This window comes from Xiphophorus hellerii, chromosome 1 (genome assembly GCF_003331165.1).
Source record: "Xiphophorus hellerii strain 12219 chromosome 1, Xiphophorus_hellerii-4.1, whole genome shotgun sequence".
Lineage (NCBI taxonomy): Eukaryota > Metazoa > Chordata > Actinopteri > Cyprinodontiformes > Poeciliidae > Xiphophorus > Xiphophorus hellerii.
The window spans coordinates 4053301-4080826 of NC_045672.1; the positions used below are offsets into that span (position 1 = coordinate 4053301).

General features: G+C 37.5%; 2 protein-coding genes across 2 annotated transcripts in view; one reads left to right on the forward strand and one right to left on the reverse strand.

Moving 5' to 3' along the window:
• The first annotated feature begins 1462 nt into the window (after nucleotides 1-1462).
• LOC116724019 (ADP-ribose glycohydrolase OARD1-like) lies at nucleotides 1463-2459 on the forward strand. Its single transcript, XM_032569307.1, has 4 exons — nucleotides 1463-1789; nucleotides 1926-1984; nucleotides 2073-2185; nucleotides 2292-2459. The coding sequence occupies exons 1-4, from the start codon at nucleotides 1597-1599 to the stop codon at nucleotides 2428-2430; spliced, it is 504 nt and encodes a 167-aa protein (XP_032425198.1). The 5' UTR covers nucleotides 1463-1596; the 3' UTR covers nucleotides 2431-2459.
• Nucleotides 2460-11686: 9227 nt separating this feature from the next.
• The window catches only part of klhdc8b (kelch domain containing 8B), a 159664-nt gene continuing 143824 nt past the window's right edge, over nucleotides 11687-27526 (reverse strand). Inside the window, exon 6 of the mRNA XM_032568894.1 lies at nucleotides 11687-27048. Coding sequence (XP_032424785.1) covers nucleotides 26852-27048 — 197 coding nt within the window. The 3' untranslated portion in view covers nucleotides 11687-26851. The remainder of the gene's footprint in view (nucleotides 27049-27526) is intronic.

A 27526-nucleotide genomic window follows, 5' to 3' on the forward strand; every position in this document is an offset into this window, starting at 1 on the left:
ACATCAGCAACATTCTGACCGAGCAGAACAGCAGCAGCGAGTTTCCCTCCATGATCGCTAACTTCACTGAAACGGCTCCACGAGCTGAAGACACTTTAAGGTTGGTCAAAAACTTTAAAAAATTTGGATCTCGTTAAAAATTGAATTCTACTCTGAATTGTAGAGTATAACTAATAACTTTCCTTTTTGGTCTAAATGAATATAATGTAAATGAACAACTTTTAGTTTAATTTATTAAGTGCTCTATCATTTGCGTGTGCTAAAAAAACAACAATGTAAAACAAACTAAACTTTGACTTTTTTTCTCCTTAAAGGGAAATTGTGTCCTACAGAACGAACAAACATCAGTTGTTCCTGTTCATCCAGGGGCTGCGGAAGAAGAGAAGAGCAGATCCACTAGTGATGGATGATTAGGATCTGTGTTCACTGTGATATTATTCACCAACAATAATGTAGCTTACGGTGTTACATAAAACCCTAAAGATAAAATGTACACTCACAACTGTTGTGACCTGCATCTAATAACACAACAATTTTACCAGTTGTACTCTGTGTTTTTCTTTCTTGTTAAAATTCTGACGTGATAAACAAACGTTAGAGGATGGTTTTGTGCGGAGGATCGGTTTAGCATGATGCGCTCTGAATGTGTCTTAATGTGACTTTTACTATGAGACTTTATGGAGTTCCAGTTGTGTCAGGTAATAACGGAATAAATTCTATCTATTCTATCTGTTTCTACATTTCCAATTATTTACTATCATTTGTAATAAAGTGATGCCAACACCATGGATTCAACAGTGAGGAGTTTGTTCTAGTCATCTTAAAGATGGAAAGAGTCAATGTTGTGCTGATTCTGAGTAACTGAATGATTAACTGAATGACTTTTTATTCATTTCAGAGTTCAATCAGCGAGATTATTCATTTTGTGATGGTCCTAGTCTAAGAAAGAAAGAAACAAAGAAAGCAGCAAATGTACATGTTGGTTCCCCTGAAAATATGGATAAATTCAGTCATTGTAGGGTTAAAGTAATTTGAAGAGGGAGAAGCGTATAAACAAGTCAAGTCAATGACGAGTCAATGACATGATGCATTCTGCATTTTTAACTCGGTTAACTTAACTTTTTGTTTTTTTACTGACTTTAATACATTTAAATCGCTGCGTTGTTTGATAAGTAGAATGGAAATGACTTTTTTGTAAATGGTCTTGTAAATTAGCGTTTTATAAATCAACTGAATTGAATTAAGAAATTTGACCTTCGGATTGGACTGAAGAGAAATGATGAGCAATGTTTTATGGGTTTGGGTTTAATAAAGCAAAGATTGGTATTTTTAATTTTTAATTTTTTTTTGTAACATCAAAAGTTCATTTTTAGAGGCAAACAGAAAATCCAGCTTTTTATAGTTTACTGGGACTAACAACCCCCGGACAAATTTGGAAAAAAAAATTCAGCTAAAGTGGGTGGTGCTTTAAGGAACAATGAGACACAGCCTAGTGTGGGGATAGATGGTGAGGGGATAAGCAAGGCTGTAGTAAGCGCCGTTACCAACTTGGTACTTTGTGGTTATAGTTTTCTCTAAATTGCGCTTGAAGAAAGTATGAACATGTGCAAAACTGAGGAACTCTATCAATCAACCAACTGGATATTAAAGTATGTCACCGGAGATTTGTTCTCCTGTCCACGCGATGAATCCTTGGCCCACTGCATCAGTGAAGACTGTCGCATGGGAGCAGGCATAGCGGTGATGTTCAAGAAGAAGTTTGGTCGAGTCTCAGCGTTAAAGGAGCAGAGTGAGTCAGACTAGTTACTAAAGTCTTTGTTTTGGAAAAAATGTTTTATGTTTTTGCAGTTCATTCAAATGTATGATTTCAACAGCAAGTGCTAAATCATATCCTGTTTTGTATTTTTTTATGTATGTCCTAATAGAGAAGCTGCCGGGGCAGTGTGCTGTCCTGACACATGATCAACGTTTCATCTACTATTTGGTAAATATACCACAATTATACTGCATAGGACCAAAAGTTGTTTCATTATTTAATCTGGTAACTGTATCTTTCCTAATATGTGTCTCAGATCACAAAGAAAAAAGCCGGCCAGAAACCCACGTATGTCTACCTAAGACAGAGTCTGGAAGACATGAAATCTCACTGCTTAGAAAATGGTGTCAATAGAATATCAATTCCCCGGTTTGTAGGAACTATTATGGATAAATGACTATAATAAATACCCTTAAATCTTCTTCTTTATTGGGAATAATTAATCAATTTGCTTGTCTCGTATCTCCCCCCTCAGAATTGGCTGTGGCTTGGACCAGCTGCAATGGTCAAAGGTGTCAAAGATCCTGGAACAGATCTTTAAAGAGACAAATATCTCCATCACAGTGTACAGCCTGCCCTGTGTTGGGTCAAAGCTTCAAATGCATGCCGTGTAGTACATTTTCATTTGAGTTTTGTTTTTAGCTTTAAATCCTTTATAATCCCTTAAAATTTTGGATGAAATCAACACTCCTTAAACAGTTTTAAGGAAACAATAAATAAGGGAACAATAAAAACCTCCCCATAAGATGTTTAGATACAAGACTTTTAACATCCCACTGATGTAAAAATGATGTTTCCTGCCATTAAAGATACGAAACTTATTGTAAACACTGATGTTGCACTCTGTCACTATCGTACTACATGATGCTACTACTAAATCATGCTACACAAAATGATCCTACAAAGCCCCTGAGGCAGGTAAAATACAATAGTTATGCCTAAAATTTGTTTTTTGTTTTTCTAAATCTATATAGTTGTTGAAAACGTAGCTTTTCCTGTGAATCTGTAAATCTAAATTGTGAAAGAGTTTGCTTCTCTAGCTTTATTTTCCTGACCCAAATTTAGGACCAAGGTTGTTGTCACAAGATTTTTTTGTCATGAGTTTTTAGTGATTCTGATGCTTGACTTTTTAGTATTTGTAACCTGTGAATCATGTTGTACAGGATATTAGGACTTATATCTTTGAAAATTGCTTTGTAAATAAAATTTAAGATCATGGTTTTTGACAACAGCTTCTTATTATTGCAAGGGATGACCTTTACCTGCTCAGACAACAGGCAACGGTATGTAGGAAAATGCAATTTGAAATTTTTTAAAATTTCTTAACATTTTTTCCAAAACAAAGACTTTAGTAACTAGTCTGACTCACTCTGCTCCTTTAACGCTGAGACTCGACCAAACTTCTTCTTGAACATCACCGCTATGCCTGCTCCCATGCGACAGTCTTCACTGATGCAGTGGGCCAAGGATTCATCGCGTGGACAGGAGAACAAATCTCCGGTGACATACTTTAATATCCAGTTGGTTGATTGATAGAGTTCCTCAGTTTTGCACATGTTCATACTTTCTTCAAGCGCAATTTAGAGAAAACTATAACCACAAAGTACCAAGTTGGTAACGGCGCTTACTACAGCCTTGCTTATCCCCTCACCATCTATCCCCACACTAGGCTGTGTCTCATTGTTCCTTAAAGCACCACCCACTTTAGCTGAATTTTTTTTTCCAAATTTGTCCGGGGGTTGTTAGTCCCAGTAAACTATAAAAAGCTGGATTTTCTGTTTGCCTCTAAAAATGAACTTTTGATGTTACAAAAAAAAATTAAAAATTAAAAATACCAATCTTTGCTTTATTAAACCCAAACCCATAAAACATTGCTCATCATTTCTCTTCAGTCCAATCCGAAGGTCAAATTTCTTAATTCAATTCAGTTGATTTATAAAACGCTAATTTACAAGACCATTTACAAAAAAGTCATTTCCATTCTACTTATCAAACAACGCAGCGATTTAAATGTATTAAAGTCAGTAAAAAAACAAAAAGTTAAGTTAACCGAGTTAAAAATGCAGAATGCATCATGTCATTGACTCGTCATTGACTTGACTTGTTTATACGCTTCTCCCTCTTCAAATTACTTTAACCCTACAATGACTGAATTTATCCATATTTTCAGGGGAACCAACATGTACATTTGCTGCTTTCTTTGTTTCTTTCTTTCTTAGACTAGGACCATCACAAAATGAATAATCTCGCTGATTGAACTCTGAAATGAATAAAAAGTCATTCAGTTAATCATTCAGTTACTCAGAATCAGCACAACATTGACTCTTTCCATCTTTAAGATGACTAGAACAAACTCCTCACTGTTGAATCCATGGTGTTGGCATCACTTTATTACAAATGATAGTAAATAATTGGAAATGTAGAAACAGATAGAATAGATAGAATTTATTCCGTTATTACCTGACACAACTGGAACTCCATAAAGTCTCATAGTAAAAGTCACATTAAGACACATTCAGAGCGCATCATGCTAAACCGATCCTCCGCACAAAACCATCCTCTAACGTTTGTTTATCACGTCAGAATTTTAACAAGAAAGAAAAACACAGAGTACAACTGGTAAAATTGTTGTGTTATTAGATGCAGGTCACAACAGTTGTGAGTGTACATTTTATCTTTAGGGTTTTATGTAACACCGTAAGCTACATTATTGTTGGTGAATAATATCACAGTGAACACAGATCCTAATCATCCATCACTAGTGGATCTGCTCTTCTCTTCTTCCGCAGCCCCTGGATGAACAGGAACAACTGATGTTTGTTCGTTCTGTAGGACACAATTTCCCTTTAAGGAGAAAAAAAGTCAAAGTTTAGTTTGTTTTACATTGTTGTTTTTTTAGCACACGCAAATGATAGAGCACTTAATAAATTAAACTAAAAGTTGTTCATTTACATTATATTCATTTAGACCAAAAAGGAAAGTTATTAGTTATACTCTACAATTCAGAGTAGAATTCAATTTTTAACGAGATCCAAATTTTTTAAAGTTTTTGACCAACCTTAAAGTGTCTTCAGCTCGTGGAGCCGTTTCAGTGAAGTTAGCGATCATGGAGGGAAACTCGCTGCTGCTGTTCTGCTCGGTCAGAATGTTGCTGATGTCAGAAAAATCTGCTGTCATGTCATGAGCTGAAAAAAAAAATAAAATTAACAAACATGTTTGCAAAAAGAAGTGGTAAGACCGTATTTTCACTTAAGACTTATAAAATAGTTTCATGATTTTGGTTATGCCTGTAGAATTTAAACTGAGGTAACACTGAACAACGAATCGTTGGGTAAATAGTTTGAAAAAGAGAAGATATTAAAGACACGCTAACCTAAATGGCTGCAAATGCAACCATTGTTGAAAATGAATCAGACTCATGTGTAATGTTTTGTCTTAGTGTAATGTTTCACCTCTCTGCAAAACTTTTGAGTCACCAAGCTTTATTCTTTTTAAACCCTTGCTATTTGGTCAGTTTGATTTTAGAAGGGGAACAATGACATTTTTTTATAACAGAAACATAAAATCTACTCTTTTTACATCTTTAAGATAACTAGAACAAGACTCACTGTGAACACTGAGGGCGATGAGTTCAGCCAAAAGTAAGACATTCAGGATTCCCAAACATACAGCCGCACGGAGGCAAAGCCTCTCTTTGGAGATGCTCCAACCTTAACAAAAACCTCAACCTTAGCAAAATTGAATTCAATACATACTAAATTTCTCTGTAACTTTGTTCTTACCTGTGTGATTAGATGCGGTTTGTCCAACAGGTTCCATATTGATGTAAATTTCCTCCATCGCTTCAGACTCTGTTGGCTTTAAACATTGACTATAAAATCCACAGCAGTAGTGGAACTAAGTGAAATAAACTGTGGGAAAGAGATGAGATGTCTGGTGTTCAACAAAACAAAAGGTAAACGTATTTTAGAGATAACAACCAAATAAAGAAATTCATGAACGCAGATTCAGTATTAGTTTCTTAAATATCTTACACAACATAAAATTCTTGAAGGTTTCAATAGTTTCATAAGTTCATATTTGCTGATTCGGTTCTGTATCAATGAATATTTATTTATCCTTTTTCTTTATTTTCCTTGAGCTTGGTTAATCCTACTCATAATAAACACATTACACTTTTCCATGGGTGAAAAAATAATTGACTCTTTCCAACTTTAAGATGACACAAAATTAAAAATAGTTTTAAATCACGGATATAAGGATGAAAAAATACATCCGATGTTGTGATGTTCTTGCTTCATCTTGCTCCTGCGGATGGCTGTGTCCAAAAAATATTTCCTAAAGATTAATAAATTATTGGAGCAGATGACTGGTTCCCTCCTTGGTCATATGGGCCCAACAGTTTTACAGGTCTCATTCTGTACTGATAACTAGTCACAGCCTTGCTCTCGGTAAAAACAACTATCATCTTTGTATTTTGCTTTCTAAATCCTCTTTTAACCCTGTTTCTTGTCCAGTAGCAGAAACACTTACATTAAGAAACCACAGGTGTTGAACTGAAATCCTCCATTAGTCCAGAAAATGTAAAAGACCTGAATTGCATTATTACAAAACTTCTATAACCGTAGGATCGAATAATTATGGAATTGTACGTATTTATTCATATTTTAAAGATATGTACTTTTAGGACTGGCATCTAATAAAAACAAGCTGCATGAGCTGGCTAGTACTGTCTAAAACTCTGTCACCATATCTTCTAAAACAGCCATGAGGCAGATCAACAGTTTGACAAACAGTTTGCTTTGTGAAGCACCGCCTCACTGGGAGGGAATCAAAACGCTAACATGCCAATCAGGTGTAAGTTGGGCGGGTTAAAGTAAGAGAAACCCGATACTGCATTCAGAGCACGATGAAGACCAGCGAGCAAAATATCAGAGTTCAGGAGATACAAGATAGAAAATTTGATTGAATCAAGACATTGCCCAGAAGTTCAGACTGGGAAGCTAACTGGCACATTGCTAACTAAGTATGTGGAGCAGGAAAATAGACCGTATTTACTTTAATTTATGCAAACCAATTACCTCAAAAGATTCAATTACTGCTACATATAAAAGACAAGTGTAGTTACACCGTGTGATTTTGGCAAACAATATTCTTAAACTCATCCGAAATATTATTCTCCGTAAAACTTCTTTTATTTTCTGCCTACAGCAGCAGCAGCAATATATTTGCTACATAGATTAAAGATTCACGGTCTCATTATTTGACATGGTTGTTCTGTTCAAAACCTTTTGGTTTGCTTGAGCAGAAAGTGTCTGGGCATGTTAAAATGTTAAACTTTTACCACCCTAAATCCTCACTACTTTCAAATAGTTCACTTTTTTTATTTTATTTTACTTGTTGCATGGACTCAACTTAAATAGATTAACTTATAAAGCATTTTTTTTTTTTATATCCAAATGTTCCTGCCACTTGTTTAAGATGAGTACATACAACAAGTCGATGATAATTAAGTGATGTTCGCTTGAGGTTTTTTTAAGTCTAATGTTTTATTTTACAGTGAGGAAGGCCGGAGTCTAGCTTTAGCAAATGGCTGAAGGCGTCTGATCCGCTTCAAACTCAGTACCTGTTTGCTCCAAGGCAAAACTTTGGTAAGGTTAAATTTAGTGGCTAAAGAAAGTCAGACGGTTTATTCTCCAATGTGAGAAATCCCTTGAGGTAGTCAAGTTTCTTGTTTGATCAGATCTTGTTAGTCAGTATGATTACTAATTAACGGTTGATTCTTTTGTGTCTAGATGCAATGTAATCATTCAATTCACAATTGAAGTTTTATTATGGGGATGCAGCAGATAAAATATTTCATAGTATATTTCACTGATTCCTTTCATACAGTCTAAACTCCCTGAAAAGGAGAAATGACCTTTCAGAGAAATATAACTTTGATTGCTTTGAGTATAATGATATTTTACTTAATATGACTGATATGATCTTCTTTAGCGCATACTGATGCTTCACATTGATCATTTATAAGCTTATCAATCACAAGAGATGTACGGTCTGTTAGTGAACAGACAGCATCAAGGAACAAAAGCTGCAGATCATTTTTAAGGTAACAAAACAATTCACCATTTTGTGAGCAACTCTTGGAGCATGGTTGTGTAGTGAGTATGTTTAATTTTTATTTTTAGGTAAAGTGTACCAATAGCAAACTTAGTCAACGTTATTATAAGTGGGGCTAGTTGTCAGAAGATGTAAGTAAGTCTCGGTGAGAGGGAGTATTTAAGAAAAAAAAAACACAAATTCACTGATTGAATTTTTGGTTGATAGTCAGCATATATTTAAATTTGTGCAACAAACACCAAAAGAAAATAAATACTATATAAAAAATGGAATGGCTATTCAGTTTGATAAATATTTACACATTGAATAAATCAATATAAATCCAAGGGCACACTTTAAAAATCAAATCTAAATAAATAATATGAATTATATTAACTATTTTAATACAGACTGATGGTTCACATTGATCATTTAAAAGTTTTAATAATGAAAAATTTAAAGAATTAGAGGTGTATTATATTTTGTTAGTGAACACAGTAAAGTGTGTAAGATAATGGGTGGAGGGAAAGCTGAAAGATACATATGAGCAACCTCACCGAAGCCTGTTTAGTCCCTGACAGATATTGTTCAGAAGTATGTGTACAAATGAGGAACATTTCCTGAAATGTATTACACTAGCAAGTGTTACAGAAAAAAATCTATGAGTTTCAAATGTATTTAAACCAAGATTTACTATTTTGGAGAAAACATGAAGTAGTGGGAAGATCAGTGTTGATTCAACAGCAAGAAAAAAAACTGAACAAAATCATTCACAATGATGCCGGACCAAATTCTGGAAAAGTCTGGACAAATTCTTTAACTGCGGAAAGATAAAAGTTACAAATGATGAACATTTACTGACATGTTTCACACTAGCAAGTGTTACAGAAAAAAAATCTATAAGAGTTTCAAATTTAAGTGATGAAGGAAATCACAAACTCATAGTCAGCACTGACTAATCGTGCTACCATAAAATAAAGCAGTAAAACAGTTAAAACTCTAGGCTTTCTGTAGAGGTATGTGTTCAGTCTTACGGGTGCGCACACAAACACACACGCACGCACACACACACACACACACACACACACCCACACGCCCACACACCCACACACACACACAGACAAGCACCCATGGTAGGAGGGGGGGGGGGGTCTGGGTGGTGACATATGCAGATTCCAAGAGCTGATAGCAGACCCGATCAGGAAGATATTCCGTTTTAAAACCAGAGATTGATCACCATTGTTATCGATTGTTTGTCAGAGGATGTCGGTGACATAGAGTTTCCTTGTACAGCATGTGTTTTGACCCCAAAGGTCATGAGAATCACCCAACTAGGATTTTTTTAACCTGCCTCACAGAGCCCGTTTCCGCAGTGTCTCAGGAAAAATATTCTGTTTAAAACCGGGGGGTAACTACAACATCCTATTTAAATATACTATATTGTATATTATTCTCAATTATCTAACACTTATTGTTTTTCATACTTTAATTGTATTATTCTTAAAACTCATAATTTCCATACTTTACTTGTATTATTCTTACAACTCATACAGGTCTGAAGGCGTGGGAAAAACGGATCTGTCTGGGGGGATGGGTGGGAAAGGTGGGGGGAGGGGTGGGAAAGGTGGGGGAGGGGCATCCTGTGACCGGAAATCAAAATCTATTAGTCATCAATCACTCATCCATCAAACTCCGATTAAAATTTGACAGAAGGTGGCCTATAGAGTCTCTCTCCCTGCATTTCCCATCTTCTGATTCCCTGCTGAGATGTTAATAAGCAGCTTCAGCGGCATGTTTATCATCGCGACATAAATGGAATAACACTAATTATAGATCCGTGTTGGAGCAGACACCAGGGAGCAGGGTGAGGATGGTGATTGGACGGCCATAAATCTTTGATCACTAATTAACAGTCGACGCTGTTCACCGGGATGCTACATCTGATCAGAGCTGGAGTAAGGCAGCGGAAACTTGCTCTTAATTGTGATGAATCGTAAAAAGTCGTGAGTGTCCGAGTTCCATTCATCGGAGTCATTACCTTTCTCAAATTAATTCCCCACTGTTAATGCGGGAATGTTTAATAATCTTATTTTACACTCCTTTGACTTTAATTCTAATGACTTAGGGTGTGTTTACATCTGCCGCTTTTAGTCCACTTTAAATGGACCAGAGTTAGTTTCCTCTATTGGTCCAAACTTTTTCCTTTTCCTTTTCCTTTTCCTTTTCCTTTTCCTTTTCCTTTTCCGAACTCTGGAGTGGTTTGCTTCATGGTGTGACTACAGACCTTGATGTGAACAAACTACAGGGAATGTACATCTTCATGAGCTTCGTTCACTTCCTTTGTTGCCATTGCCAAACTACAACCATAGGCAGACTATAATTCGAAAACAGAGCAGAAAATCAACATCATTGTTCACAACGTCTTCCGCCCGCTGACTGAACCGGTTGAGATTCCACCGAAGAAATCCATCTCAATGGGAGAACGCCCAGACGGAGCCGTGAACGGAGATTAGAACTGAGCAGAGATGCATAGAATGGCAACGGGCATGTTAGCATTTCCAAAATGTTTAATATCACATTGTGAAACCAGCACTGAATGAAATGTCCTTGACATTGAAAATGCCATCACAGTCACAGTTGCAATAACAGCACAAATGCAATATGCAGGACTTCCATGTTGGTTTAAGTTCTGGGTTTGTGTTCTGTCCCAACTTCATCCTTTCTGTCCAATAGGAGGAATGATCATCGCCTGCGTGGCTTTGTTTACAAATTATAGTCTGTTAAAGCGCAACATAAAACACACATTTGGTCCAAACCAAGCAAGTGGACCACAAGACGTCCCCTATGTGAATAAACTCTAACTTTTAAGGTCAAAAATTCCTGTCATTTTAAAGTGTCTGATTGAAGCTCCGCCCCCACTTACAGGTACAGACTGAGCATGTTAGTGTTTCCAAACTTCTTTGCGAGATATTTGTGAACTGAAGAAAATGTTATGAAAAATGTTCCTTTTTTACTGGATTTCTTCCATAATTAATTCATTGACCAACATTAATGCTGGAAAAGTCCAACTTTGATGTCATTCTAATAAAAATAGAGGCTTATTATAAGAACTTGTTTTAGTGATAAATGACTATTTATATAAGGCAGAGCTCATCAAGCCATGCCACCTTATTCATAAACCGTTTAATATGATCTCCCTTTTCTCTCAAAGTAAACATATTTTGCACAAGCCTTCATCTTCAGCCAAACTTTAGCTTTGACAACAAAGCGATGCTCCTTCTAATTACCGTGCAGCCAATTAGTTGCTGTTAAGAGACTAAAAAGCTTCCTAATGATGCAGGAAGCGGCGCATTATCTCCCTCGCAGCACCATAGAGTCAGCGGCTGCTTCCTGATGACTGCAGGTGGTGTTTAATATGACACATATTCAATGTGACAGGTGGATCCCCTGAGAGTCTGAAGTCTCATTTGGAGAAGCAGCTGACCATGGAGTCACACATCCAGCTCCTCACACTGTGAAAGAAGAAACGTGCTTCGGGTTCTTTCTTCACCCTCTATAGGAGAGGAGTGCTTCATCCATGCGGCGCATTTGAAGTGGGTTTTGATGTCAGCTTCATCTATAATGGATCAGATGGCATTTCCCCCACGACGACAGCACCCGACTCTTCCTCCTCTTCAGAGACAGACACGCATGGAAACGGCCCAGACAAAGTCACGATCAATGAGAGGGGGGAAGAAAAAAAAAGGCACACGCAACATATGGAATCAGACAACAAGTCAAAATAGTTTATTAGAGAACAGAATTCATAGTCGAGGCACAACCTCACGTTTAGTATAGGCACTGAACTACTGCACTGGAGTCACAGCCTCAACTCGGTTTGAAAACCAAAGCCTGCCAGCCGCTTTGACGAGCTGGCGACAGCTACATGTACAGCCGGTCTGAGCCGCCAAATCAATGGAGACACACAGATCGTTCAGAGAGAACGAGGTCATCGCTCTCATCTCACCACGTGTCAGTAAAAGGCTAATTACATGAAAAGAATTTGGTGTTTCATCCAACTATATCCAGCAAACCAGAACCTTGATTTAATACAGTGAATCATGTTTACTGACAGGAACTGTGTTAAATAAAATTTTAAAGCTGGGGTAACTTTTTTTTTTATTTAAAAAAAAAAAAGTGTTTTACAATTGTCACTATGTCGTGACAGTACTGTCTGTCGTAGATCATAAGTGGAAAAACTGAACACCTCTGCCTTCTCACAGTGCTAACTATAGAAGTAAACAGGTTTGTGAGAAACAACCAATCGGAACCAGAAGGAGGGTCTTATGTCAGTCAGCCTCCCCCTAGCTAGCTGCTACACTAAAGCTTCTCCCCGCTAGCATGGCCACCAAAAACAGGGGACAAAAACAATTTTCTTGGAACGATAATTTGTTTCTTCAACATTAGCACATTTAGCAGCCTGTATCTGAATTGACTGACAGCGCTAAGACCCTCCTTCTGGCTCTGATTGGCTGTTTTTGACCGTGAGCTGTGCATTTCTTCAGACAGAGTTACTAGCACTAGGAGGGGGTGGAGGAGCTTGATTTTTTTGACAGATTATCCATCTCATATTATATTATCAGGACATAGTGACAGTTTTAATAAATATGTAAAAAAAAAAAAAGTGTTTATAAAAGTTACATACTGCAGCTTTAGCACAAACATCACTAGCTCATTCAAATCAAGCTAATGTTAGCCTAATTTCTAAAACAGGACAATCGAGTAATTGTCCTGTTCCAATTACCCAAAATAATAAATACAGAATACATGTTGGGGGAAGTTTTGATACCACTTCTTAGTCAGCAAGAACAATTTTTAAAAGTCTGCTTTAGAATTTAAAGCACTGCTGTTAATATTGTTCTAAGCTAGCAGCTAGTAGTGTGAGGGTTTTATGGTAAAAACTGTTCTTCAATCACAGATGAGAAATATCTTATATTTTACACGTTGGCTAGATTTAAGCTGAGTTCTAATGAAAATTTAAATTTCCTGAACCATCCTTTAGACATTTGTTTTGTCACAGATTGTTTTGAATATCTTCAGCCGATGTTTCAGTCCAACTTGCTGCTTTGTGGTTTACTTTAAATTTAATACTAGTTAAAATACAATGGACAAGCAGAATTTCTGTCAAGCACTTGACTTGACTGACGCTAGCTACTTAAGCCAGACATCATGTTGTTGTACTTATGTTTTTGTATAAAAAGAAAAACATGTAATATTCTGAGCATTCATAAGTTAAAAACTATGAAACTAGTTAGTGTTTAATCAATGTATCAGCTTAAGTCTGAAGCAAAATTAAATCAATTGTTTTGTAGCTATTATTCAAATAGTAAAAATCAGCAGTAGGAATAATTATTGCCCTAGCTGTAGATCATGTTTTACGTTTGTTTAAATTAATTTAGGTTATATACAGTAAGACTGTATTTAACTAACTGTACCAAAATTTTATTGAAGGTTATTATTACATGACAATTCCACAAAGCCATATATCATAAACAAATCATGTCTTCAGACAATAATGTTTGTATCCGTGTAGAAATACCCTGTAGTGGTGGTGGTGATAATTTATTATCAAACATTAACTGTTTTCGCAGTTTAAAAAAACACTGTCTAATCAGGAAGTCACAGAAACGTCTTGATCAGACAGGGAGCTATTAAAAAATTGTTTGTATTGGGTTAGAAAAACAGCGTAATACGTTTCAATATAGTTTTTATTTTTTTAATCTTCTCATGCAGGTTAAAAATCTGTTTTTCTTGCTGAGTGAAAACTCACAAAGCATTTTGCAAATGACACACGATTTGGTGCCGACTTTCAGAAAACTTTACTTTGCAAAATGATACTTTTTCTTGAGATAATCACAGTCGATAAAGTCTCTGAAAAAGGATTTTTTTTTTTATTTTGTAAAGAAGAAAGTGGATGTTATGCTAACGCTGTTCACACGTTGACGAGCAGCTTCTAGGAGTCACATTTAATTGCCTTCATGGAGCGTTTTCTTTTTGTCAGGGTTGTTTACCAGCACGTTTAATGCTGTTTCTGTATTTGCAGAGGGTTGTTTTTTTTGTGTTTTGCATCTGTCCTTTTTTTGTTATATTACATAAGATTTCTGCTTGATTAGCCTTTGTATTGCATGCGCTTGCTCTGAACTGCAGCGTTCATCTCTCAGTGCTGCCGAACAGAGAGAAAAAAATCTCTTGTTTATCTTCCCTCTTAGGCGGTATTGTTTCCAGGCTTAGATGTAAATCCTTATTATTGATTGTTAAATGGAATCATATAAGCTCTAATATGACAGATAAAGCCTGCTCCAGAGCAGTCTTAATCCTCATCACTCTTAAACCTTCCTGATTTTATCAAATGGTCGGACATTCAGTCTTGCAGGATGTGGTGAGACGAGGAAACATTTCCCTCTTTTAATCACAATTTCTATCACACACACACAATTTTTTCTAATTATTATTTAGTATCAACGTCATTTATTTTGTTTTTTCACAGCAACTTATATTGTCAATATAATTTCTTTGCTAGCCGTTTGTCTGTAATTCTGTTTTCTGATCAGACTTTTGCCATTTCTGCTTCTAAATTTTGGAAAGGTTTACCTTTACATGAACCGCTGAGACTGTTGAGACTTTTAAATCTTTGCTCAAGACATTTGTATTCTTTGGTGTTTGATTCAAACAGTTTGAATTTCTCTTACGATGACAATAATGAAGCATATTTGTTTTTAGTTTTAACCTTATTTTGAAATATATAACATTTTTGTCCTTATTGTTGCTATCTTGCTTTATTTAATGGTCAACATTTGTTGTTTTTATGTGCTACATAAATAAATTGACGTTCTATCTTTGTGAAACAGGAACAAACATAAAGACTAACAGAAATGCAGAAATTCTAAGATTGCGTGGTCTCCCTCAAGTTGGGGGCAATTCCAAACATTCAACATGCTAAGGTTAGCGTGTCTTCATCAACACAAACAGAGCGTGTTGAACAGCGTAGCATGAGGTTAAGCGGTAAAATTATTGGGTCATTCCTGCGACAGCTGGTTACTATTGAGCACTACTTGTGCAAATTTTGCAGCAAAGCCTGGCAAATATGGCAGCTCTGTGAATCTCATGCCACAAATTTTGTCAACATGTCAAAAAGCAAGTAGTAATAAAGCACTCCGTCCGTCACTATCAGTTACTCTGTACAGCTACTAAGGTTTTTATGTTCAACACTATATAAACCAAACTAGACTTAGAATGATGGATTGCTTAAAAATGTCCTTTGAGACCAGAGTTTAGTTTCACAGTTTAAAAAACCAAGTCTTCATTTTTTTAATTTTTTAAATACCCCCTGCTTGATATTACTTGATATTAACAAGTAACCTTCAGAATCTAGTAAGTAATATTACAGCCAGATTCTTGTCAACATCTGGTGTTGTATTTTTATTGCATTTATTGTCTGCTAGTAATTACCATTGCCTTCCTGTCCTTCTTTTTATTGTTGGTGAATAAATGTGCATTTATAATTTCACATGTGAGTTGTGTTGTTGAGCCCAAATGGACTTTCCTTTGTTTGCCTCATCATTCCTGGTCATTTGATGTGAGATTTGCCAACAAGCAGAAAGATTACCTTGATTATCATCTGTGGTTTTTTAAACCTGCTCACACTGTTTAGACTACATTTCATCTCAGTTCCCCATCTTTGGATAGCAAAAACACAAAAAAATACACAAATATATAATTTTCTTGTGGATATATGTTACTTTGATGTCAATATTCAATTTAACAATACATTAAAATCATGTTATCTTTTTGTAATAAGTTTTTTATGCTGTGTTTCTGTCATATACAAGTTGCAAATTTGTCCTTTTCTTTTTATGAGGTAGCTTTTCATAATCAATTTGATCTGAAAACACACCGATCATTTTAGAAAGCAACCGTTTCACAAAGTTTAGCTGTGGTTAGCGGAGCAACATGAGAGTTTTATGAATCTTCATTTAGCTCAGATATTACCAGCACCCCCTAAAACACTGGATGAAGGTGTTGCAGTTAGGCTGAAATCTGCATGGTCTTCAGTAACGCGTTAATCATTTTAGCGTTGTAGTTTTTGGAGAGCTTTGGAAGTATCTGGGTCCTGTTTGCAGCACTGGTGTGGCTCGTTTGTGTAGGATTTTGAAGCAAGACTTGCCACACTGGTCACATGCCTGGACAACAACATCAGCTCCTCCACAACCCGGTGTACAGGTGTTGCCTTTACTCTTGCTAGGTGTTACCAATGCTTTGAGGGAATGGCTGATAACTGGGTCCTACTCTCCGTCTCGCTACAGCTAATAGGATTAACTCAACAACCAAACCAAGGTTCTGTACTGTCCATCCTTTGCTATTTGGATGCCAACAATAATTTCCCTCATTATGGCCAGGCCTACTTGACATGGAAGGAAAAAGGGAGTTTGTGGTGGATTCGGCAGAGATGGAACCTTTACTGTTAGCCAACAATATATAAACCCCTGTAGCTGCTAACCTGATTAAATATTGAAGCCTCTTCAAGTATAAAAGTGCTAGTGCTAAGCTCAAACTAATGGTGGAGGACCAGGAACCTCCCATGTATAGTGAAACAAGGTGGTGGAAACAACCTTAAGCAAATGCGACTCCTTTGCTAGCTTTTGGCTAACTTGTTTTCATTCAGAGGGACAGGATTACACCAAGAAGTTGAGCGAACTGAGATATTCGGGAGCAACACCACCACACCATGCTAAGATTGAATGCAGGACATGTTAACCAAGAATATCATAAATCCCTTCACAATTACAAAAGTTTTCCAAATTTGCCACAGTCCAGTTTCTAACAAGCCATGAAGAAACATTCAATGTATTAAAATGTGAAGAATCAACTTCAATTAGAACTGAAAAGGTCTATTAGTTTAGGCAATTTCCATACCGCCACATGTACATGCTGATGTAGTATAAATGAAAATCAAAGACAGAAAGCTACTAAGGTCTAATTGAGATTAACAGATCTGGTCAAAGGATGAGTGTCAGTTTTGTTATGTATTTAATTCTCCTTTTATTTCACTTTTCATGTCAGGAAAACATTTCCTAGTTCATTTCATCACCAAATAAAAGACTTATTGAGCAGAGTTTGAGATATGTTCTGTCTGTTGGTGGAGATTGTTCAGGTTCAGGGCCAAGCGACATCCTACAAATCTTACCTCAAGCTTGTATTTTCCTTATTCGGCCCTAGTCACCTCATCGGGCTGTGAAATGCTTCTCCCTGACCCGCGGGGGGAGATCATACCCAGTCTGACATGATTTATAAAAATCTGATGTCCGTGTGGAAAATGAGTGGTGTGTGTGTGTGCTTACAAATTTAATTTAGTGTTCTAAAAATATTGCTGAGACCGTTAGAAGGACTTTACTGAAACTGATTGTCTCGCTGAAGGTAAATGAATAAACGTCAGTAATTGAGTCATGGATGAATTCGAGTCGTGCTAGCTGGGTTCACATCCGGCTCCAGCTGCTGCTGTGTTTTAGGTGCATAGATTCTGTGTGTGGTTAGTCTCATTGAAGGAGCTTTGACATGTGTTCTTTTTTTCTTTTTTTTTTTTACATTTTCAATCAAAAGAGTAAAAAAAGAAATCTTAACCTGCTTAACATGAACAAGCCAAATGTAACTGCTGTTACATCTCCCCACACGCCGTCTGAATTTAGCCATATTAATTCACGAGTTCGTTCTTAAGCTCCTCCCAAAACATTTTATACACACAGAGCACATGGCAATACTGACCCACTGAGACCACAAAGCAGTTTTCACCAGGTTTTCTACCATCACTGTAGGGAAACATCACAGTACAGTGAGATATAATAAAAGCAAGAGTATTCAGGGGGGGGAGGTTCCCCCCCTAATAGCGTCTGTACAAACCAGGCTGTAGTTTGACATGAAGCAGTGAAATGACAGATGACACTTATGGCTTCACAACTGGGCAGGGTCTTGTATCCATAACAAAAAAAAACATACTATTTGTTGAGTTTCATTTGCTAAGCCTACTAAAACAAAAGGAATTAAATACAAACAATAATTTGTTGACATAGAAATCGACTACTACTGACTCGTGTACTTGGCTCCACACAGTACAGTGCCATGTGAAAGTATTAATACTTCTAAAAAATGTTTTCGCCTTTTGAGACATTAATACAATGGAGTATTAGGGCCAGGCTAAGAAAAAAATAAGTTGTAGTATTACAAATATAGTCATAATATAACTAGAATAAAGTCATTCTTGCATTATTTTGACGTTATTTTCATAATTTTATTACTTTATTCTCATAATTTCATTTTTTTTTTAAATTATTAGTATGACACTAATACTCCGTTGTGCATTACAATTAGAAACTCTGAAGTCTTATTAGAAATTTATGTGACAGACCAGGTTATTTGTAGTGAAATGGAGGGAAGATCGTACATGGTTTAAAGCCAGAATGCAATTACAGCATACTGGTTTCTTTAGATCCCTAAAATAAAACCAACACAGGACCACAAGCATTGAGGAGATTGGTAAAGAGTTGAACCTTTGGTCAGGATTCACCTTTCAACAAAATCAAGAACTAGATTAAACAAATAATCTTTGGCAGGTCTTCCAAACTCCTGTTTGCTAATCATCTTGACCAATGATGTCTTGACTTTCTTTGCTATTTTGCAAATAAAAACTGTCTAAGATGTTAGTTTCTGCCTGAGCAAAGCTTGTAGAGCCATGTCCTAAATGCCTTGGTGCTCCAAATTTCAGCAAAAGTCACCCAAATACACGGGCGTACTTCACTCTGCGGACTCATTGGAAACGTCTACGTATGTGGTGTCACACAGGAAGCTGCTCAGTGTGAAACAGTGGTCACATCAAACTATTTTGAATGCAACAGTAAGCTGATAAGACTGAAAGTCGGTGCAAACAGTAACAAGCCAGGTCGCCACTTTGGGGGCGCTGGCTGCCCTGGTGGAGAAAAAACGGGGCTAGGCACGCAGTCAGCTCATCAAGCTAGCTAATATCCATTGGGATTGTGGGAAATGAAGGAATTTGTTACGAGAAATTGATGTAATTGGTTCGCTCGACTATAACATCTCAACCGTCCATGGACAGTGTGTACAGAGTCAACACTGCCAAATGAATACGCCACAGTATGCCCGAGTATGTGGGATCCTTAAACCTGGAAAGCATTGATTCATGGTGAATACAAATGCACAGCATGCTCTTTTTACATTCAATTCAAGAGCAATATTTTTGACGTTTGTGACTCTAATGTGACAAAAGGCGAAGAACTTCAAGGTGCTTGTACATTTTGGCAAGCACCGTATCTTTCATTTCATAAAATTTTCAGTTCCTCTAAGAGTTTTACACAACCAAAACAGTACAATTAGACATGTTTAGACTGTTTTTTGCACATTTAAAAAAAAATAGATTAATCTGCTTGCTTGAAAGCATTTTAAGAAGACACAACCAGTAACAAACACTTTGGGGGGGAACCCAGCCCACAGTGGGCAACACCACCACAACGTCGGTCACCTCAGTCCACAACACAAACAACTGTAGGGGAAATAAAGGAGCATAAACAAGAAGAATTAGGAAATAAATAGTGTATCACATGTCCAGCATCTATCGCAAAGAAAAACAGGAACAGATGGAGACGATATGCAAATATAAGAGAAACATATTTATGCTACCAGTGGGTCTTCCCCGTTACCCAGGAAATGGACATAATGTTGCCCACACTGGAATTAACAAAATTTTAATCTTCCCCCTAGTTAGAAATTGTTTGTCAGAACCTGAGTCTTTGGGCCCTATAGTTGGGAACCAAGGCACAAAACATGCCAACATCAAAAACAAAAATGCATTTTGGACGAGATGGGGTATGATGTATCTGCAGATCGGAGAGGTAAGGACACACAAGGCTACTCTTATGGGTACAATAGCTGCGTTTCCATTACAAATGTGAGCAAAACCTTGTCGATATTCCATTAATGTCGAAAAGACCCAATTTCCCAACTGCGGTGTTTCCATTATTTAAGAAACACAATTAAAATCATGCCGTGCCATCGTCCTCCTGTCACTTCCTCTTTTCTGCCAGCTTTTGAAACTTTTTATTGAAAAACGTGACCTTTACCAAAATTGCTGTGTTAGCATTAAATTAACTTATTTTCTTAATTCCAATTTGCACAATTTCTGTGGTCAATGGAGACAGAGCTAGTGAAAGTCTCACCACTAAATGCGCAATCTGAAATTTCTGAACTGGATTAGCTTAATGAAAATACGGCAATTTTGAAAAAAGCGCTGTTTTTCAATGAAAAGTTTTAGCGTTAAGATGAGGTGGTTTTTGAACCTATTCAGGTGTGATTTTCATTTCATTCATCCTTTGTTAACTGAAACACCGCAAAATTGTATGTTTTTGACTTTAACAGAACACTGAAAGTTTTGCGCAGCTTGGAAACGCAGCTTGTGAGTAAGATGATCAAAGTGTGTGAAGTCAGTCGGTAGTGAGGAGGATCGAAAATGAATGACTCTGTGACAGACTGGCACAAAATCATTCGTGTTTATAAAATGGCCTCAGGTTCTGCAGATTTATCAAACGTTTCATCATTTTTTTACTCTCCGCTGATGTTGTGCCCTCATACGACACTCTGATTTGGCTTTCAACATTCCCGTTAGCTTGTGCTGGTGTCACTCGCCTAGTGGCCCTCTGAAACAGCACAGCATGTAATTAGCTGCTACCTGCACTGAAGCATCCTGCTCTTTTGTTCTCCATCTCAGCCTGCTGTTACAAAGGAGAACTCACCCCCGATGTGCAAACAGCACACGCAGTCACATGAGGCAGACCTGAGAGGCATCTTTTCACCTGGAAACTGATTCTAGATTTATAGGACGTCATCTAAGCGGAGCAGCCTGATCCTGACAGGGACAGAGAGGCAGAGAGAAAAAAAAAAATTATGCTTCCAACATGAGAGAGTTGGCTCTGGCAAAGCTCCAGCACGTCGCCCCGGACCGCAGGGTGACGTGGAAAAATGGATGAGAGAACTAGAGAGACAGAATCCCTGCAAAGGAGGGCTGTACGGATCCTGCAGACGCCTCGTGGTGTGTGTAGATTTGCATTCATGCGCCCACGCAGACTCATAAGAACAGCCGCACATCCACAAGGTGACACAATGACACAGATGCACATAAATTTTGGATGTAGGTACTCTTAGGCTCAGTGTGCATCAGCCAAAGCTGCACAGCTTAATGTTTTCCATTTTAAAGCTGTGTGCGGTGATGATGTGCAGAGAACAGGCTGCTTTTAACTCTGTTTGAGCTCAGCTCTATCCTGAAGGTTTTGTTTATATTACACTGGCTCTCCTCCAGGAGAGCAGGCTCACAGTTAGCAGGTTGAACGTCTCCCAAGCTAATGAAATATTTGAATCTGTGTGTTCTACAGTTTGTTGAAGTGAATAAAAGTTTAGATGTAGTGGCATAACGTTTTTGAAAAATTCAACTTTTCATTTCAATTGCTTTCTTTAGTTGGGCTGTTCTTTTGTTGTTGTTTTTTATGCTGAAAATAATTGCTAAAAAAATTTAATTGCTAAACTTTTGATTAATTAGTGTGTATTTTAACACCCTAATGTTGCTATTCATCTATGACTAAAAAATTAATTAATTGTGTTTTTGTTGTCAAAACACAATTAAATTAAACAGAGATGGTTAATGTGAATATAGCAAACCCATTATATTTAAATCTAAGTATGAGGCAAATTAGTAACATTTAGAATAATTGGACATAAGACTCATAATCAAACAAAATATTCCTGTCTTTAGTGTGGATTATATTGTCAAAACAGCTACTGGTTGTGAAATTGTTTTACAATTCTTGCTATGAAGAGGGAAGAATTAACTGTAAATAAGTAACACATTATTTAAATGTGTCAATCATCTTTTAAAACTGCTAATAAATTCAGAAACATTTAGAATTAGTTATATATGCCTAAAATAAATGTTTTGATTTTGTTTTAAAAACTAGATATGTATTTCAGGTTGCTGAAGCATAACATGATTTAATAGGAACTGTCAACTTCACTGGGCTTGATGGTTGAAACCCACTGCTTCAAATAGCATGCCAGGACAACTTCATAGAATAATTAGTTTGCTTTTATTCTGAGGTCAATATCTTCGCTGGAAAGTGCAGAAATAACTTCAATAACCTAACTAAATGGTTGAAATGTATTTACTACAAAGTCTGTGTGAGCAACTCCATCCTTTATATCTTTACTTTGGTCTGAAATATCACTAATCACGAAAAGAGCGTTAGCCGGTGTCAGCTAGTTAGCTAGCTAGTGAGTGGGGCTAACGCTGATCCCAGTTTGAACTCAGCTTCCTACACGCAGGACCGTCACCACGCTCCTGAACTTAATAAATCACAATTATATCTAGCTTTTAATTGAGGCATGTATAATTAATTATATATTTAATAAATTATTTCTGTATTTATTTCCAGTTTTAAATAATTATTTTACAGTATTGTTTTTTTATTTTATTTTAATGTGGCACGCTTCACTCTTCCTGCCATTCTATTTCTTCATAACAGCTAAATAGAGTTGTTGAAGCGCAGCCAGATGTAGTTCATACGCTGGCCAATAGGTGGCAGTAGACTGTTTCTTAGTTGATTGGCAGTAATTAATCCATTTCATTCATTCGTCCAGCCAGTTTTCGACATGTCCATACTCCAACACACCTGGATATGAATGACCAGTGTATCATTGTGTTTAAGTAGGAAAAGATCTAAAATGAACAGGACAAAGTCCTATTCACCAAGAGGTATTATACAATTTTAAAATATAACAATAGTAGTGCTGACAAATGTAGCAACAGCAATTGTGTAACTGTGATTTTCAGTGGGATGTTTTTCTCATTTGTGGAAATGTACTTAAATGAAATGGAGGGTTTTTCAAAACATTTCCAGTGTGAGGATAAGCCTGTGCTATGACAGATGTTTTTACACACCTTTACCAACTGTAAATAATTAATTTCTTTGGTTTAAAATAAGCCCCTTGAATTGGCTTTGATCATAATGTAGTCCCCCCATGCTGTGATCCCGGGCTTTGATGACCCAGCATGTGTGTGTCCTTTCTACAAATCAAAGCACTAGCTTTATACTGTCTGTTTCACATTTCAAATAAAAGAGAGGCTGCTTAGGTTGTCCATCAAACTTAGAAAGTAAGCAGCTGGGAACGTTGTTATTGCTTGTCTTCAGATCTAAAATACTAAAATTTCCATTGTAATTCGCATTAGCAGAAACTTAAAAGATCCAGTTTCCCTTTTCACTACAGAATCAGGTCCTCTATTACACACAAACCTCAGCTGTCATTCCTGATATGTACTGTAGTCAGACTTTAATTCTGCTTTTTGAACCACTGAATTAACAAAATGACAGCAGTGGATCCTTCAAGGCCTGTAAATTCCATTGGATCAGATTTATGTGTCCAGCACATCTTACAGAAGCTCAACTGGATTAAGATCTGGGGAATCTGGTGAAGTCAGCACCTCAAACTTGTTGTTGTGCTCCTCAAATCATTCAGTTCCTTCGATTCATTTTATTTATATACCGGCAGATTCACAACAAATGTCGTTTCAAGGCACTTAAAACTACTGTGTCGACCTTGCGCAAATAAATAAATAAATCATTTAAATCCAATCACATACGCAGATTCACACACTGTACAACCAAAACTGTTGTACCGTAGATTTTCTACTGTCATGTGTTTGGTCTCTCAGGTTTGGAAAATCAGCCAATCATTTTAAAATCCTCCTGTGTGAACAAGACATAATTGATTTTTACTGGATTCTCTTCCAGAGGCCTTTAAGCTCAGAGGAACCTCTATTATACACAGAGGTGTATAATAGATGGTCAAAGGACCATTGGGCCAGATTTGTAATATTAAATCTGCCTATGCAAAAAATTACATAAAGGTGACCTGACTGACTGCTGTTCTCTCCATACCCTTTGGTCTAAATCTCTCACACCTAAACTGTTTATGACCCGTTTAGCACCAAACAACTCAGGGGTCAGGTTGGAGAACATTTAGTCACTAAAGAGTCACAGTTTACCCAGGTTGAGCCACAGGCTGCCAGAAACGTCACTGAAAATGAAGTGTAATGTTGCGCCTCGTCTGCTAGATAAAGACAGCTGCTGCCAAGCTTTGCCTGCAACTAGTTCAGCTGCCTCTAAGTTGCTAAATAATTTATAAAATATTTTTATATGCAGAGGATTATTTTAATGTGACAGGCTCTCAGAGGAAGAGGGTGGCATTGAAATATCAATTAAATCCCACACAGCCAGAGTCTTTATATATGTTGTGTTATTTTACGTCCTAACACTTTTGCTATTTGTGGGTTACCTAATGTCAGTAAATATAAATGTGCAAGGCACAAATGTGAAACAAATAGAAGATAAACCTGAATATGTGGTGAAATGAATCAGAACGCATTCATCCAGGCTCCGTTCCCTGTATGGACAGCAGAGTAAACGTGTGGACTGTTCCGTGGACGTATACGCGGTGACTCGTGCCTAACGTGTCCAATTAGGAGCACGGAGTGCAGCGCCAGAAATAACCGGCTTGTCGGCTGGTATTTTATCTGAGCTTTCCAACAGCAGTAGATGTCTGACTCTGTTAGTGAGGTCGGTCACCAAACAGGCAAGAAAAACCTGCGAGCTGGACGAGACGGTGAACAGGGTGAGCGTGTGTTCAACGCGAAGACAAAACTCTTTTAACGATGGCCAGAGGCAGCTCTCTCCTTGTGTAATGCATCTAAATGATCTGGAGTCATTTGATTTTACTTAATAAATTACATTCCTTATAGTTAGATAAGTGGGTGTGGCTCAACTTTTATTTTGTGTTAGACTGTTAAAGTTAAGTATTATCTGTGAATTCTCTTTAAAACTAAACAAAATCAGCTTTAATTTCCAAGTGTCTTTGTTCTAACATGCCTCCTAATAACCTGACAATTTCAATTAAACTTTCTCCAGGCAGCAATGAACTGAAGCTAATTTCACCTAGAGAGCTAAACTGACTCCAACTGTGATGAAAACAGGAGTTTTTACATGTTTTACTTGATATTGACTCAGCTTTATAATGCAAATTGTCTTTTTTTTTTTTTGCTCCCCTGAACCAGCAGAGACTGACTGCTGTTTTATAGTGCATTGGGTATAAACGGAGAAGCTGCTCACTGACAATTTGAGTGCTTTCTAGAACAATCCTCCCAGTAAGGGAGGTAGAAAGCCCCCTAAAATAATAATGGTGAACATCAGGAGTGACGCATGACTTAATTCACTTATTAACCAACTTGATTATTTCTGTGGAATTTTAAAAGCCTTTCACTTAACCGTCATGACACAATTCAACAGTTATTCTAACTCTGCTTCATGTACAAACATAAAAAAGTGACAAAAACAATTACCACTAACTCTACCTGAAAGCAAAGACCAAGAGTTGTGCTAAACCTCAGGAATTAATCAGAAACATTACATCTGCTAACGCTTAAGCACTGCACCAACACTGTGTGTCTCTCATTCCTGCTTGACATTGAGTTAGCGTACATCTAAATGCTTCAGAAAGGAAAAATCTAATATGCTTTTGACTTGAAGAGGCTGACTGCTACTTTTACTCTTAATTCCTAAGAAAGCATCAATGATCCACTAAGTTTTGCTTGTATCGGTTGGACCTCTGAAATACAAGCATTTTATTTGGCAATCCCAGCAGCAGGACTGCTGCACTTGTAGAAATGCCTTGAAATAATAATACTTCAAGAGTTTAAAAAAAAATCATAGATTAAAATAGCATCCTAACTTCAACATGTTGTACGATTTTGTCTCCGACTCAGTGCATTCTTAGTAAACTCTGTTATGACTACCTTTAAACATCCACATCCATCATCTCAATTGACATCAAGCTGACGTTTGTAATAAAGTGAACTGTCAACGTTAAGGAGAAAATACCCCATCATGTGACAGAAAGCTGATTTCCCAGGATGCTTCAGTGCAGCAGGTAGCTCTACATTCACTCCCCCAAGCAAAAATCATCCCTGCACCGCAAAGTGAGTGTTGGTTGGAGTTCTGTGATTGATTGGTGTGGTGTAGAGATGGAGAGATGTGAGGCGAAGCAAAGTGCTGACAAGCTAATCCACAATCACTGTTTCCTCAATCAAGGAAAGTGTGATTGTGCTCAAGATGGGGCCCCTGTTGGAACAAAGTGGATGTTTTTTTCTGACTGGCAGGCCTGTGACTCGCTTGTGGTGTGAAGGCATTGAAAACATCGTTGTTGACGCCGTTGTAGAGATTGTTAGCAGCGGTAGTGTTCACACTTACGACACTCTAACAGAACAAAGAACCACAACAGACATCCACACTCTCTGAATGCCACCATCTACAACTCAACCAAGTGCTGCCTCTGAGGTTCTAGAAAAGAGTCGGAGCGAGCTGTTGCCATGAAAGCAGAGCACAGCGCTGCTGCTAAGAAGCGTTTCAGATATGGCCCTATGTTCCTTTTAGTATCCAGAAAAGTACCCTGCTTTTATTCTGAAAAAATGCTCAATAGTTCAAAGCCAGGTTGTTTCTTCAGAAACCGGGTCCGTGTCGGTTTGTTGTTTGGCTCATTTTTCTCTCGCTCTGATTTCCCCGGAGTATAAAAGCTTTCAGTTTCCTGTCTTTGCCAGGACAGCAATCTGCTTCACGGTCCGGCTCTGAAAACATTTCTTCAATGCCACAAGTCGTTGACATCCCAGTGTGTAAGTGGAATCCATTGTTGCCGATCAAAGTGAGAAAGCATCTGAGTGCGATCCAACTCCTGCATGTTCTAGAGTGAAGAAAATACTGGTGCCGGTTTGCATTAATTTCAGGGTTTTTTGTGCCTGCATCACACTGTTTCCTGTAAGCAGAGGGCTTCCACAGCGTTACTGGGTCCCTGGGCAACTCCTCCAATCACAAAGAGGATGCTGGTCGTCTGCAGCAGAGCAGAAGAGCATCGTGCAGTGGGCATGGGGGCCACATACTCCCAGCGCCGCTTCACTGGGTTGTAGCTCTCCACTGAGCCCAAGGGCGATGGCTCATTACCTGCAAAACAAAGAATAAAAGGCCAAGTTAATGCCAGTTATGTTGTAAAGTCTAAAATAAGCCTCAATCCAGTCAGTGAGTGAAGGAACCGTAGGTATAGGCCTGCTGCAACGTGACGTCACGCTCAAGATACCACTTCACTTGAGCTTTACAAGGCCCTGTTTACACTGAGCTGGTTTTCAGGGAATCCAAAACACTTTTGATGTGATCCAGCCGCTCGCTTACACGACTCTTGTGATCATTTTGAAATCAGGTCTCAGACTGAAACTTTTCCGTAACCCCCCTGCAGAGGTATGAAGCACACTATGCATTACTCTGCATTTTAGCAAACAAAACTGTCAGAAATGTAAATACAATAGTTTGTTCCATAGTGATCACCATGTTTTAAAGACACAGCAGCCATATTGGAGTTTGAGATTTGAGATTTGGAGAAAAAACACAATTTGTTCTTGGAATTCTGACTTTAGGGTGCCTTTCC